The 13,772-nt window shown below is 36.1% G+C and overlaps 1 protein-coding gene across 2 annotated transcripts; it reads left to right on the top strand.

Moving 5' to 3' along the window:
* Positions 1 to 529: 529 nt before the first annotated feature.
* LOC127795386 (protein NUCLEAR FUSION DEFECTIVE 4-like) lies at positions 530 to 9,386 on the top strand. Of its 2 annotated transcripts, none has more exons than XM_052327032.1 (3): positions 530 to 997; positions 7,264 to 8,180; positions 8,523 to 9,386. In XM_052327032.1, the coding sequence occupies exons 1-3, from the start codon at positions 674 to 676 to the stop codon at positions 8,986 to 8,988; spliced, it is 1,707 nt and encodes a 568-aa protein (XP_052182992.1). In that variant the 5' UTR covers positions 530 to 673; the 3' UTR covers positions 8,989 to 9,386. The 2 variants fall into 2 exon arrangements, with proteins under 2 accessions (XP_052182992.1, XP_052182993.1); XM_052327033.1 differs by having other exon boundaries at positions 535 to 997; positions 7,303 to 8,180.
* The last annotated feature ends 4,386 nt before the right edge of the window (positions 9,387 to 13,772 follow it).

Genomic DNA, 13,772 nt, shown 5'->3' with positions numbered 1-13,772 from the left:
TCCCTTTCTTACCTTTCTCACTTACCAGATTTCATCTCAGACAAGAAAAGAATAATGAGATTAGGGATTAGGGTTTCTAACACCTTTCGTAGAAAGAGAGAGAGAAAGAGAAAACATTCGTGAGATGCGTCTAGGGTTCAAGAAGTGACCATTTCTCTTCCTTCAAGTCTTTATACATAAAAGGGCACGAGGTTTTGGCCGTTGGATGAACCAATGGAGAGATAACAGCTCCAATAAAACATGACGGTAAATGTAACAACATATTATAGTTACAAATGCAATACAAATGAACATGTAATGCACATTTATATGTAATGCAAATTACATGAAATGCAAATGCAAATTAACATATTATTAACATAAAAATCAAATATCATTGAATCATATAAAACAGATTATAAATCAACACAATTCAAATCACATCAACACAATTTAATTACAAATAATAACACGTGCCTCCGCGCGGAAACAAACCGTCTTCTTTCTGGGTCCCTCCCCACCAATCGAACTCTCCCTCTGTCTGTCCCTGTCCCTCCCTCTCTCTCAATCTCGTTCTGATCTTCAACCTACGCATTTGGAAGGCATTAATAGCTAATAAACTAAAGGCCCCTCATGAAGAAGCCTTTCCCCTACCTCACCAGTTTCGTTCTCTTGGATCACAACAGTGGCAAGAATGGTAGCTCTGAAAGCCGGAAGCCGGCCGCCGTGGGTAGGTCTGGGAGCCGCCGTCTGGGTCCAATTCGCCGCCGGCAACGCTTACACCTTCCCTCTCTACTCGCCAGCTCTCAAGCACGTTCTGGGTTTCAATCAGCAGCAGGTCACCATGCTCGGCGTCGCAAATGACATCGGGGAGAACATGGGCATTCTTCCCGGCATCGCCTGCAACATATTGCCGCCTTGGATCGTTCTTCTGGTCGGCGTTTGTGCTTGCTTTCTGGGATATGGCGTTGTTTGGCTTGCTGTTAGTGAGACCGTTCAGTCCTTGCCTTATTGGGTGGTAATTTCTACTGCCTTGTACTGGCTTGTTGATTGATTGCCTAATTGATTTAATTTATTCTTCCGTGCCTCTCTCTTTTTTCTGTTCCTCTTGATGAGGGAATCTGCTTATATTTTTTCCGACTTTGAATTGAATTGATTTCTGATTTAGCCTTTGGTGGTTGATCAAATGTTCTATCTCATGTTACAGAAATAATTTCAAAGTATAATAAGTGAAGCACGACGAGGCCCCTTATCATGATCACATGAATTTGAATCTTCCCTTTTAAAATAGGTATCTCGTTCAAAGCACTGTTAGAAGATTTCAATTGAGTTACTTTGAACTCTTTTTCCAATAAAAGCTCATTCTTTGATTGTAAAACTTCCAACTCATTTGATACAAACTTCAATTGCTTTTGAAGAGATTTGTTTTTCAAGCAAATTTTTTCAAAATTAGCATGTAACTCATTAAAAGCATTTAATAACTCTTCCTTAGAAAATTCATCATCACTATCATCATCAATAACATAAGTGGAAGTAGAGGTTACCTCCTCTTCTTCCTTAGCCATGAAGCATGTGTTTGAATTTGAGCTTTTTCCTCTTGAGACACGTGAGCTGTCTTCTAGAACTTCTTCTTTGTATTCCCCAGGGGCGGATGCAGAGGGGGGCTTGGGACTGGGCTGTGCTTGGGAGTTTATATATTTATATATATATTACTATTTATTATATATTTTTTTACTATTTATTATATATTTTTTTTACTGTTTAATTGAGGCTGGCACGGGCTTCAGCCCGTGCCAGCCCCCCCCTATATCCGCCCCTGGTATTCCCTATGTACACCATCAACAAACTCACAAGCTTCATTAGATAGATATAATGAATCAAGGGTATTCAATGTATCCATAGCATTTAAACACTTAGAAATTTTTGCATAAACATTTTCATGCAAAGCTTGATGCAAAATTTTCATAACTTTGATATTTAAGACAAAAGAGTTTTTGTCATCTTCATTCCAATCAGATTTTGGTTTTGAAACAAATCCATTTTCCACAATATTCCACAAGTTAAAAATCAATGGATGTCATGAAGATACAAATTCTTTTCCTCCAAAAATCATGATATGAGCCATCAAAATAAGGAGCCATATCTATAGGATTACCTTCCTTAAACTTGGAAACCTTCATGATTGCCATGGATCTCTCCTTATGTTGTTAAACCTGAAAAATAAGGAGATAGGCTCGGATACCAATTGTTAGCTTTGTGTAAATCTTGGCTTCAAGAACAACTTTAGTGTTGTGTCAGTCAAGGCTCACCTTCAGGAAGTGAATTTTAAATCTCATGTTTTAAAATTGTTTGATCTTCTTTATTTGTCAAACTGTTGCATCTTTATTGCTGCCATGGTAATGAAGAGTCTAAACTCTTTTGTAATAAGGGCTAAGGCCTCCTTATAATTGTAGGTTACTGGGACTTAGAGCATGAGCTTGGCTTGCCTGATGTGAAAGTGACTCTAGGGTAGGCAGCTACTCATTGTTGGCTGATCATATGGATTGAGAACTAGAGATATATACTTTCAACCCATGTAGCTGCCTTTCCAATGTTGACTAGGTTGGTCAATTGAAGCGTGTAGTCATTAAGGGGAGTAGGTGAGGTTGTTTAATAGTGTCAAGCACCTAGAGTAGTGTCTTCTCTTATCTCCTAGTGCCTCCTATCTCATTCACAGATCAAAGTGTGGGGACTCCCTTTTTTGTGAAAGAAGTCCCAAGGACATTGATGAAACTCTCAATTTGAGCCTCTATATACCCAATCTTGAGGTTCCAAGGCTAGCTCAGGCCCATGGGTCCTCCTTGTCCTGTGTATGACCAAGTGCTAGCACGGTGTCTTGGTTCAGTTGTTGCATTTTAACAAGGGGACTCAGCTTAAAGTGAAAGACCTCTAGCTGAGGTCTAGTGAGATGGGTGATTATCTCTTGGCAAGGCAATGCCAATACATCTAACCTAAAAATGCTGCAGCCCAAAAAGTTCAATGACAGATTACATCAATAAATGTCCTGATAATATCCCAAGCAAGCATCTGCTGATTATTGATTAATATGAGTGACACAACTCTCATTATCTTCATAGTTTTGAGATTCCATGCATATGCTTTGTCATTGACAAAAAGACTATCAGCGTGCGTGTTTTCAGTAATTGTGAAGAGTAATTTAGTGGTCAAGCCAAAAATGAACAAATTGCAGTTTAAGAAACACATCCTATTGTTTTACCATCGAGTTAGCTTCTTACATAGCCCAAGTAACCCAATAGAGGCCTCAAGTTAGCAAGTAGGATTAGTAGAGAATGCTTTTTCCAATCTCTCTTTGATAATGCAATATCTAGAAGAGTGTCTGCAAGTAATGAGCAAGAGCTTAGGTTTGACCACCAAGTGCTCTGGGCCAGCTGATTCATCTACACTGCATTCAGGCCCCGAAGATTCAATTATACTCCACATTGTTTAAGAGATTATGCGTAAATAGAAAAGTATCCCGTATTTGAGTTAGAATAATGAAACTCCAATAAATAGTCAACTCTCCTTTCCATGGAACTTGAAATTTTTAAGATAGGCTAGGAATATAATCTTCTCAACTAATGCAGGTTTAAACTATATGAGAGTTAGTAATGTTCTATTTATATATGCCAAATATCAGATGTCTGATGCAAAGTTTTGGTGTTTTCTACCTTTTTGAGTATATTCACATCCCTCGTAGAAAATAAGTGTCTGAAGTTTGGCATTAATTATGCATCTACTTAATAGTTAATACACTAGTGTGTTATTTGTTTAACTTTTACGTTCTATCAGATTTATTTCATATAGAAGCTCTTTGACACCCTAGTACAATAACAAAAAGGGTCACCCAAGTGTTGCGTAGGTGCAACAATCTAAACTGGTATCATTAATATATAAGATCATCATGTCTAGCATGCTAAGTGAGCTGGATGATGTATTCTGCATCACTATACAAAGTAATCTTACTATATTTCCTGTTTTACACAATAAGACAATACAAGAAAATAACATGTTTGGGTATTACAGTCAGAAGATTGATGTTCTACATGCCTTTATGTATGCATAAATCATGAATGCTCATGGCAGATTCTGTTATGGTATGTCGAATCAACATTGCACTATCAATGATATAACAAGTCAATATATTCATATAGAGGAATAAGAAGAGAGATGGAGGAAGTGACTCATGACCAAAGGACACATAACTTGGTCCTAATGTACACAACCCATACAAATGGTTTACCATCTTCAGTTGATTCAAGTCAAATCTTACTTGTTTTCTAACCTTAATGATTGCTCCGGTGAGAACCAACCTTGTGTTGTAGCTCAAAAAGTGAGTAGACGCCTAAATGTCTTTAAATAAAGCAAGGATTAATCTTATTCCTTCGGAACTCTGCTGATGAACTTCCTTTTTGTTATTGGAAAGGTAGATGTATCTAAAAGATGTCTAAAAAATCCTAATTAAACTTGCAGGCCTGTCTTATGCACTTTATCATTAATTGTTTTTGTTTCTTCTCTCTTTACTTGGGGGCCTTTTTTCTTTTCTCTTTTTCCCTTTTTGCTCAGCATTGCTGGGGGCTGTTTATTAACATTATCAAATTTCCCTTTATTATTTGTTTTCATTTATCAAATTTTTATGTTGAGCTTTTATTCAAGGTAAAAATAAGAAACAGAAAACATCTTTGTTAAGCATAGTATTCTGTGAATAAGTAGATACAAAACAAGAAAACATTTGATAATCTCTAACTGTATTTAAGTTTAGTATTCATCTGGATCTGCATAACTTTTTTTTCCTACTGGATCTACATTTTTTATGAACTTGTTTATTTTTATTAGGATTATTGAATTAATATTAGTCATGACTATTACTAATGATTATATTAATATTATTAATAATGCTAATATTTTTATTATTTATTTTAATAAATTTTAATGCTAAAATTACTAATATTATAACAACACGACTATAACCAATATTATTGGTAATATTAGTATTGGTAACCACTATTAATATCAATAACAATAATAAATCATTGTTATTACATTGATATTAATAATAAAAATATGATGTTTGATTCACTAGTAATTATATTAAAAATGTAAATATTAATGTTACTGTTTGGCTGTAGAATCATTTTATTTCTCATATTAATATTTAGGTTAAACTGCCTGATACCCCCTGTGGTTTGGGCCATTTGTATGGAGGCCTCTGTTGTTTAAAAATGCTTTGGAGGTTCCATTGGTTTATCTGTTTTGCTCAAACACCCCATCTATTATAAACGATATTAATTAAGTTAATTAAACCCTAATTAAGTTAAATTTAATCAAAATATAAAATAAAAATTCAAAAATAAAAAAGCCAATCAGTGGCTAGAACCCGTCACGAAGGGCTATTGTTACCCATCACTTCTCATAATGGGTTAGGGGTGTTTATGGTGCGGTTTGAGCGGTTTAGGCTATTTTTAATACGCCAAACTGCATGTGCAGTTTTTTGTTAAACCAAACCAGACGGTCTGGTTTGGTTCGCTGAAACCACACCGGACCGCATTTTGCGTTGTGGTTTGCACACGAAAAGCATTATGAATTTTTAAGTAAAACAATAAAGCCAATGGTATCTTGTCAAAATATAAATAAACACACACACACACACAGAGTCAGTCCATACCATGGCATCAAAGTTGTATCTGTCGTAAATCCCCCATTTCTCCAAATCGTAAGCTGTATAGTGCTTGCAACATGCAGACACCATCAGCCCACCACTCTCACCATTGTGATCTGCCTGCTGTAGCTCTCGCCTCTCACCAATCTCATCTTCCTTTCTACTGCCATGCCTTCGATCCTCCCACTGAAATCCCTAACAAACTCGATGGCATAAGCTGCTGCAACTAACAGATCTTCTCCTGTTGTCTCTTGACTTCTCCCCCATCTGGGGTCTCTGAATATGTTAATATTGGGCGCCCAAAATGTCATACCGGCCTGCCCGACATTGAAAAATGCTCTGGCCTCAACCGCAATGGCCAATGCGATCTTGTACCAGAGACTCCTGTTGAAAGAAGCCCCAGTGACAATGACTTGAGGGAAGCTGGTGGCTGCTGGAATTGTGCCATTGAATTTTACTCCGGGCCATTGTGAATTTTTGCGGGCGGTTCGGTTTTGAACTGAACCGAGGAATTCTCAAACTGCAAACTGCACGGTTTGAAGATTTCTCAAATCATGCCGAACTGTTCACCTCAAAAAACCGCAGGGTGCAGTACCGTGCAGTGCGTTCGATTTTCGTGGTTTGTCTTTTTTTTTTAATACCCTGGGTTCCAACCGGTGATCAGCTTTTTTATTTTTGAATTTTTATTTTATATTTATAACTTCTTCATCTTCATCTTGGGAACCCATTGACAATGGGTTCCAGCTGTTGGTCAGTTTTTATTTATTTATTATTTTTATATTTTGGTTAAATTTTATCTTATTCTAACTTAAGTATGGTTTAATTAACTTAACTAGCGTTTAATTAACATCATTTGTAATGGAGGGGTTGCTGAGCAAAAAAGATAAATCAAAGGGACCTTTAGAGACATTTTTAAACCATAAGGGGGTCTAGGGGCAATTTATCTAGATACTTATTAATATTAATATTAATATTTTCAATTACTAGTATAATTTTATTGATATCAAGTTATCAACCAATTTAATATCAGAATGAATACTATTATATTTTATTAAGGTATTGACATGGATGATAGTAGAGCCATGACATTGCTAAGAATTACTATAGTACAACATTAGTATCAATGTTGATCAGAATTTGTCACTAATATTCTTAAGTGATATATTTAATCTTATACCATTAGCATGACCAATAATATGATACTGATGTTACAATAAAGCACTGTAGATTATAATAATCCTGCAATATTAGAATACCCTATCACTCATTTTATAATATTGAGTGTATTATTACCGTTATGATAATAAAATCATTTTTATATGATTATTACAATAATACAGCAATGCTGTGATAGTGTTAATTTTACCATATTAATGGGTGGGTGTTTATTCTGTTCTTGTTTTATGGTTACATTGTGAAAACATAAACAGTTATAAAACAAAGGCTTTGTTTTTGCTAAGCAAAAAGTTAAAACAAAAACAGAAAACAGAAACAGATAAAGGTGGTGGAATGCCTTCTTATCCTATTACTTCTGAAATTTTCGAGTCTTGGTTTCTTCAAGCTGTTCCTAATCTAATATGGACATACAGAATTACAGATTCTCATCCAAGTATTTGATTCCGTGGCAGTTATGGATTGCTCTTTGTATTGCCACCAATAGCAGTGCTTGGTTTGGCACAGCTGTGCTTGTAACCAACATGAGAAATTTTCCTCTCAGTAGGGGTACAGTTGCAGGTCTCCTGAAAGGATACGTTGGTCTTAGTGCCGCAGTCTATACAGAGGTGTACACTATGGCGCTCAGTGAGTCTGCTTCAAAACTTTTGTTATTCCTTACTCTTGGCCTTCCTCTTTTATGTCTGGCTATGATGTATTTTGTTCGGGCTTGCACTCCGGCTTCTGGAGAAGACTCCTCAGTGCATGCACATTTCCTTTTCACCCAAGCTTCGAGTATTGTTCTTGGCATCTATCTTCTAACAACTACGATTTTGAAAAATACATTATCTCTGAGTAATGTCTTCTCCTACATATTCATTGCTGTAATGATTATTCTACTAATGTCTCCTATTGCAATTCCCATTAAAATGACATTGTTCCCTGCAAATACCAAGAAGCCTGTTCCATCAGTTGGTTCCTCAGACAATTTGGTTGCAAGAGAAGGTGAATCAAGGCAAACAGATCCTCTCTTGGTTGGAAGTTTTCATGAGAACGAAGATGCTTCTGATGTTGAGATGCTTATAGCTATGGGAGAGGGAGCCGTAAGGAAGAGAAGGAAGCCTAGAAGGGGAGAAGATTTCAAATTTCGTGAATCTGTTATAAAGGCTGATTTCTGGCTTCTTTGGTTAGTATACTTCCTTGGGGTTGGCTCTGGAGTAACGGTTCTCAACAATTTGGCTCAGATTGGGGTATCCTTTGGTATAAATGATACAACAATATTGTTGAGCCTATTCAGCTTTTGCAATTTTCTGGGTCGTCTTGGGGCTGGTGCAGTCTCTGAACATTTTGTGAGGTACTTACAATGTCGAAAACTCTCTCTTCCTTGTAGTATGTAGGCTTGATCAATAATTTATATCCCATGTCACGAGTAATAGCAATATTCTTGAACTTCCAAAACATTTGATACTTTACAAACTAGCTTGTGTATCGGAAGGGTGTAGCATAATTTTGCCACTCTTGTCCCTATTACTGGTTTCTGATCATCCCTCAAGAGTATAACATCAGTTAGTGTCAAAACTCGAAAATCCTGCAATAGATTAGTTACAGAACTGGAATTTCCTTGTAGCCAAATACGATCGACGCTATTCTTTTTGCTAAGGTTATGCTGACTTCGCCATCATATATGCCATTGCAGATCAAAAACAATACCACGGACAATCTGGATGACGCTCACGCAACTAATCATGGTAGCAACATTTCTTCTTTATGCATCAGGTGCCCAGGGTACTCTTTATGCTGCAACAGCATTGCTTGGGATCTGCTTTGGCGTTCAGTTTGCTATAATGATCCCAACAGCCAGTGAGCTCTTTGGCTTGAAGCATTTTGGCATCATTTATAACTTCATGCAGATTGGGAATCCTCTTGGCGCACTTCTCTTTTCAGGTCTGCTTGCTGGCTATGTATACGACGCAGAGGCAGCCAAGCAACACAGTTCCTCTTGTTCGGGTGCCAATTGCTTTAGACTCACATTCTTGATTCTGGCCTCGGTATGTGGGCTCGGCACGATCTTGAGCATTGTTCTGACAATCAGAATAAGGCCAGTCTATCAGATGCTTTATGCTGGGGGTTCTTTCCGAATACCTCAAAGTTCAAGCCGCTGAAGCTTCTTGTGTTTGACCCTTAAGTTCATATTCGAGGATATGGTTTATGTAGAGGCAATCAGGCATGTGTTCGAAGGGCCCAAAAGACTTCTGAACTGAACTAAACCTAACCTAACCCGAACTTTCATAGATAGGGTTGGTTGGTTGGTTGGGTTGGGTTGGGATCGGTTTTGTTCCTTAAGTTTTATAGGTTAGTGTTCTGGGGCTTAATATAAATAATCCAAACCCGGTTGTGGTTTGGTTGAGTCCTAGGTTAGTCACTTAATAGCCTGAACGACCCCAAAATTTCACCTCATTCATATGTAATAGTAATACTATTACGGCACCAAATTATGCACTATGTATGATGAATCCATGAATGGTTTTTAGTTGAACTCTTGGATGCTGCCTTGAAGGAATTACAAGTTGTGAAGAATGTGATTCAAATCCTGTGTATCTATGTATGTATATATGTATATGTGTGTATGTATCAACAAAGAGAAGAATAAGAACAAGAGAGATTTACATGGTTAGGCATGAGTTTACGTCTACAAGATGGAGAATCTCGAATCCACTAAGATGGAATTGTTTGTTTTACCATGGTTTTTCATTTTAACTCTCGAATCCACTAAGAGAGAAAACAAGACCCTAGTCTCCTTAAGAGATAATTGGCCCAATATGGGATTTGGGCTCTGGAATTAGAGGCATAACCCAATAAATCTTCACCTTGACTCAAATTCCCAACAAGGAATCATTGAGTGTTCTTGAGTGTAAAGAACCCATAACTCCACCTCCACCAAAATACTCTCAAGGGGCAAACTCAAGTGTTCACACCAATCAAGTTTAAGCAATGTTTGAACTTGCTATAAGGAAAAGACTTGGTCAACATGTCAATTGGGTTGTCTTCAGTACCAATTTTCTTCACAATGATGTTTCCTTGAAAAATAACATCTCTTACAAAATAATATCGAATCTTAACATGCTTTGCCTTTTCATAGAACATTTGATCTTTAGTTAAATGAATAGCACTCTAATTATCATAATAGACAATATGTACCTTTTCATCCTAATTGGGCTCACCACACAATCCTCTAAGCCAATTAACTTCTTTGACAACCTCAATCATTGCCATCCTGCTTTTGTAGTGAATAGATCAGCTGTGGACTGCAAAGCTAACTTCCAACTAATAGCACCGATACTTAAACAAAACACATAACCTGTGAGTGACCTTCTTTTGTCAAGATCAATAGTGAACTCTGAGTTGACATAGCCAACCAAATTACTATCACCAGTCCCAAACTCTAAACAAGTATCAACAGTTTGCTTCAAGTATCTCAAAACACATTTTAGTGCTTGCTAGTGAACTTTCCCAAGGTTTTCCATGTAACTACTAACAAGACTGACTGTATGTGAAATGCTAAGAGAGGTACATGCTATGGCATACATGAGACTGCCAATAGCATTTGAGTATGAAAGATGAACCATTTAATTTCTTTCTTCATCAATCTGTGGTGATAGAGATGTTGAAAGCTGAAAATGAGCACCAAGGAGCATACTCACAGATTTGGCATTTTTCATGCCAAAACAATCTAAGATCCTTTCAGCATATTTCCATTGTGTTAAGAATAACTTACTTATTTTCTTGTCCCAATGAATCTGCATCTGAAGTATTTTCTTTCTTACTCTCAAATCTTTCATTTCAAACTCGAGATTCAACTATGCTTTTAGCTTTTAAACTTCAGACATATCTTTAGCAACAATTAGCATGTCATTCACATATAACAACAAGTATATAAATGATCCATTCATTAGCCTTTTAAAGTAAACACAACTATCATAATTGCTCCTTGAAAAGTTATGGCTGGCCATAAAAGTATCAAATTTCTTGTACTATTGCCTAAGAGATTGCTTGAGACCATAAAAAGGACTTTTTTAATATGCAAACATGATCTTCTTTTCCTGTAACAATGAATCTCTTAGGTTGTTGCATATTGTAAAAATAGCAACAACTAGGCTTTGAATGTGTAGGCAAAAAAGACTACTTGCCTCTTTGGATTAGCTTCTATTTATAACATCAAAAATTATAGTTTGGGAATCTAAAAAAGGAAAAGAATACATAAGGAAAGTATATACAAGGAAACATCTTAATTACAACTTATATACATTCACGATTATTTTATATTGATTACTTTGTTGTCTTTCTTGATTACTGCCATAGAATTAGCCATTTACAGCCTTGCACCACTAGGGTCAACATTTCCATAATAATCATATATTTGCAGTTGTAATAGCTAGTTGTCTTACTTGCTATCTTTACTAGGATTTCCAACACTCTCCCTCAAGATGATGTATGAATATCCTCCATACCTATCTTGGATTTCATAGTCATGAAGTCTTTACTATGTAAAGCCTTGGTAAAGGCATCTACTAGTTGATGCCTTGACTAAACAAAGGGAATGCACGATTGTCCATTAACTAGTTTCTCCTTTATGAAATGTCTATCAATCTTAATGTGTTTAGTCTCGTCATGTTGAACAGGATTATTAGTATAATGTTGATTGCAGCTTTGTTGTCACTGTATAATAAGAATGGCTCTTTTTTGGGCAATTCTATCTCTATCATAACTTTATTCACCCATAACAACTCACATACACCAAGGGTCATTGCCTTATACTCAACTTCAACACTGAACTGATTGTTTCTTACTCCTCCATATAATTAGGTTACCTTTGACAAAGGTGCAATATCTTAAGATTGATCTTCTATCATCTAGGGATCCAGCCCAATCTACATCCGTGTATCCCTCTACATTTAGATGGTTATGGTTAGAAAACAGTAAACCTTTCTTAGGAGCTATTTTTAGATATCTTGAAATCCTATAGACAACCTCCTTCTAAATTAACTTAGGATTCTCCATGAATTGGCTTACAACCCCTATTGCATAGGCAATATATGGTCTTGTATGGGACAAGTACATTAGCTTTCCGACTAGCCTTTGATGCCTGCCTTTATTAGCATTTTCACCTTCATTAGCTCTAAGTATGTGATTTACTTTAATGGGTGAATCTGCAAGCTTACATCCCAACATACTTGTCTCAGTCAATAAATCTAGAATATATTTTCTTTGGAAAATAAAAATGTCCTTGTTTGATTTGGCTACTTCAATTCCCAAGAAGTACAACTGCTCAAGATCCTTGAACTTAAATTCTTTCCCCAAGTATTCCTTCAACCAACGTATTCCTTCATGGTCATTTCCTATCACCACTATGTCATTAATATAAACAATAATAAGAATTAGCTTATGTTCATTTCTTTTAAAAAACATGGTGTGATTAACATTACTTTACTGATAACCAAGCCTTATTACAATCATGTTAAACCTATTAAACCAAACTTTGGGGGGACTATTTTAAACCATATAGGGCCTTCTTTATACTGCAAAATTTCCCTTGCTTCTTTGAATTGTTGAAACATGGTGGGATTTTCATGTATATTTCTTCTCCCAACTCTTTATGTAGAAAATGCATTCTTTATATCCAATTAATGTAGATCTCAGTTTAGAATAGTTGCACATGATAGAAGAATTCATACTGTGTTTGTTTTTGCTATTGGGTCCAAAGTATTTTCATAGTCCACTCTATAGGTTTAAGTAAACCTTTTAGCCACCGGCCTTACCTTGTATCTTTCAACTATTCCATTTGCCTTGTATTTAACAGTGAAAACACATTTATAGCCAACTAGTTTCTTATCAGGTGGTAGTTTAATGAGTTTCCATGTATTATTCTTCCTTAAATCTCTCATTTCCTCCACGATAGCATGTTTCCAGCATGGCCTACTAATAGCATGCTTCCAATCTATGGGTAATGTTACTGATTCTGAAGAGGATGGAAAATTTTTATAAGAGGTAAATAGTGAATTATAAGTAATAGATTTGGAGATAAGATGTTGTGTACAGCTCCTAACTCATTTTTCAATAGATATAGGGCGATACAAATCAGAGAGTTTAAATGAAGAATAAAAAACATGTTTAGTTTTAGGAATTGTAGCATCAAGATCAGGGTTAGTTGTTGGAAATTAACTAGAAGCTGAAAGTTGTTCTGATTTAGTGAAGTGTTTATTTGGATTAGTAAGGTTATGAGAATCTTCCTTAGGTAGGTAGACTTTGTTGATGGGCTTGTTTCCTTCGGAAATAAGTCAAAAACTCCCTATTACCAAGTCTATTTAGTCTTTGATGTTAAATAGTATTCCTTGGTTCTTTCTTTTGCTTAGGTTTGTCGATATTAGTTGAATTATAAAAATCAACAATAGTGTCTCAACCTTTTGCCCTCAAATCAACAGTAGTCTCTCCATCTTCTTCCCTCAAACCAACACTATACTAGTAGTATCAACAATATTAGTCCATTGCAGTAACACCTCTTCTTGTACTTTGGTACTGATATTCTTCCCCTAAAAAGGTGATTGGTTGGACTAAAAATAATTATCATCCTCTTTAAATATCCATACTTACAAAAAAAACTTTAAGTATGTGGATGGTTGTACTTATACCCTTTCTATGTAGCATAATAACCAATGAATATACATTTGAGAGCTTGAGGGTCTAATTTGTTGATTGTAGGAGAGTGATTTCGGACATAGTAGGTGCAACCAAACACCATGGGAGGGATAAATCCATTAGGAGCTCAAAAGGTGTTCTAAAATTGAGAGTCGTGAATGGCATCTTATTAATTAAATAAGTAGCAGTAAGAATTGCATCATCTTAGTAAACTTTGGGAACATGCATAACAAAGAGTATTGACCTAACAACT

Source organism: Diospyros lotus, chromosome 2 (genome assembly GCF_014633365.1).
Source record: "Diospyros lotus cultivar Yz01 chromosome 2, ASM1463336v1, whole genome shotgun sequence".
Lineage (NCBI taxonomy): Eukaryota > Viridiplantae > Streptophyta > Magnoliopsida > Ericales > Ebenaceae > Diospyros > Diospyros lotus.
The sequence above is the reverse complement of the archived record's forward strand: the minus strand, read 5'-3'. Positions and strand labels throughout refer to the sequence as shown.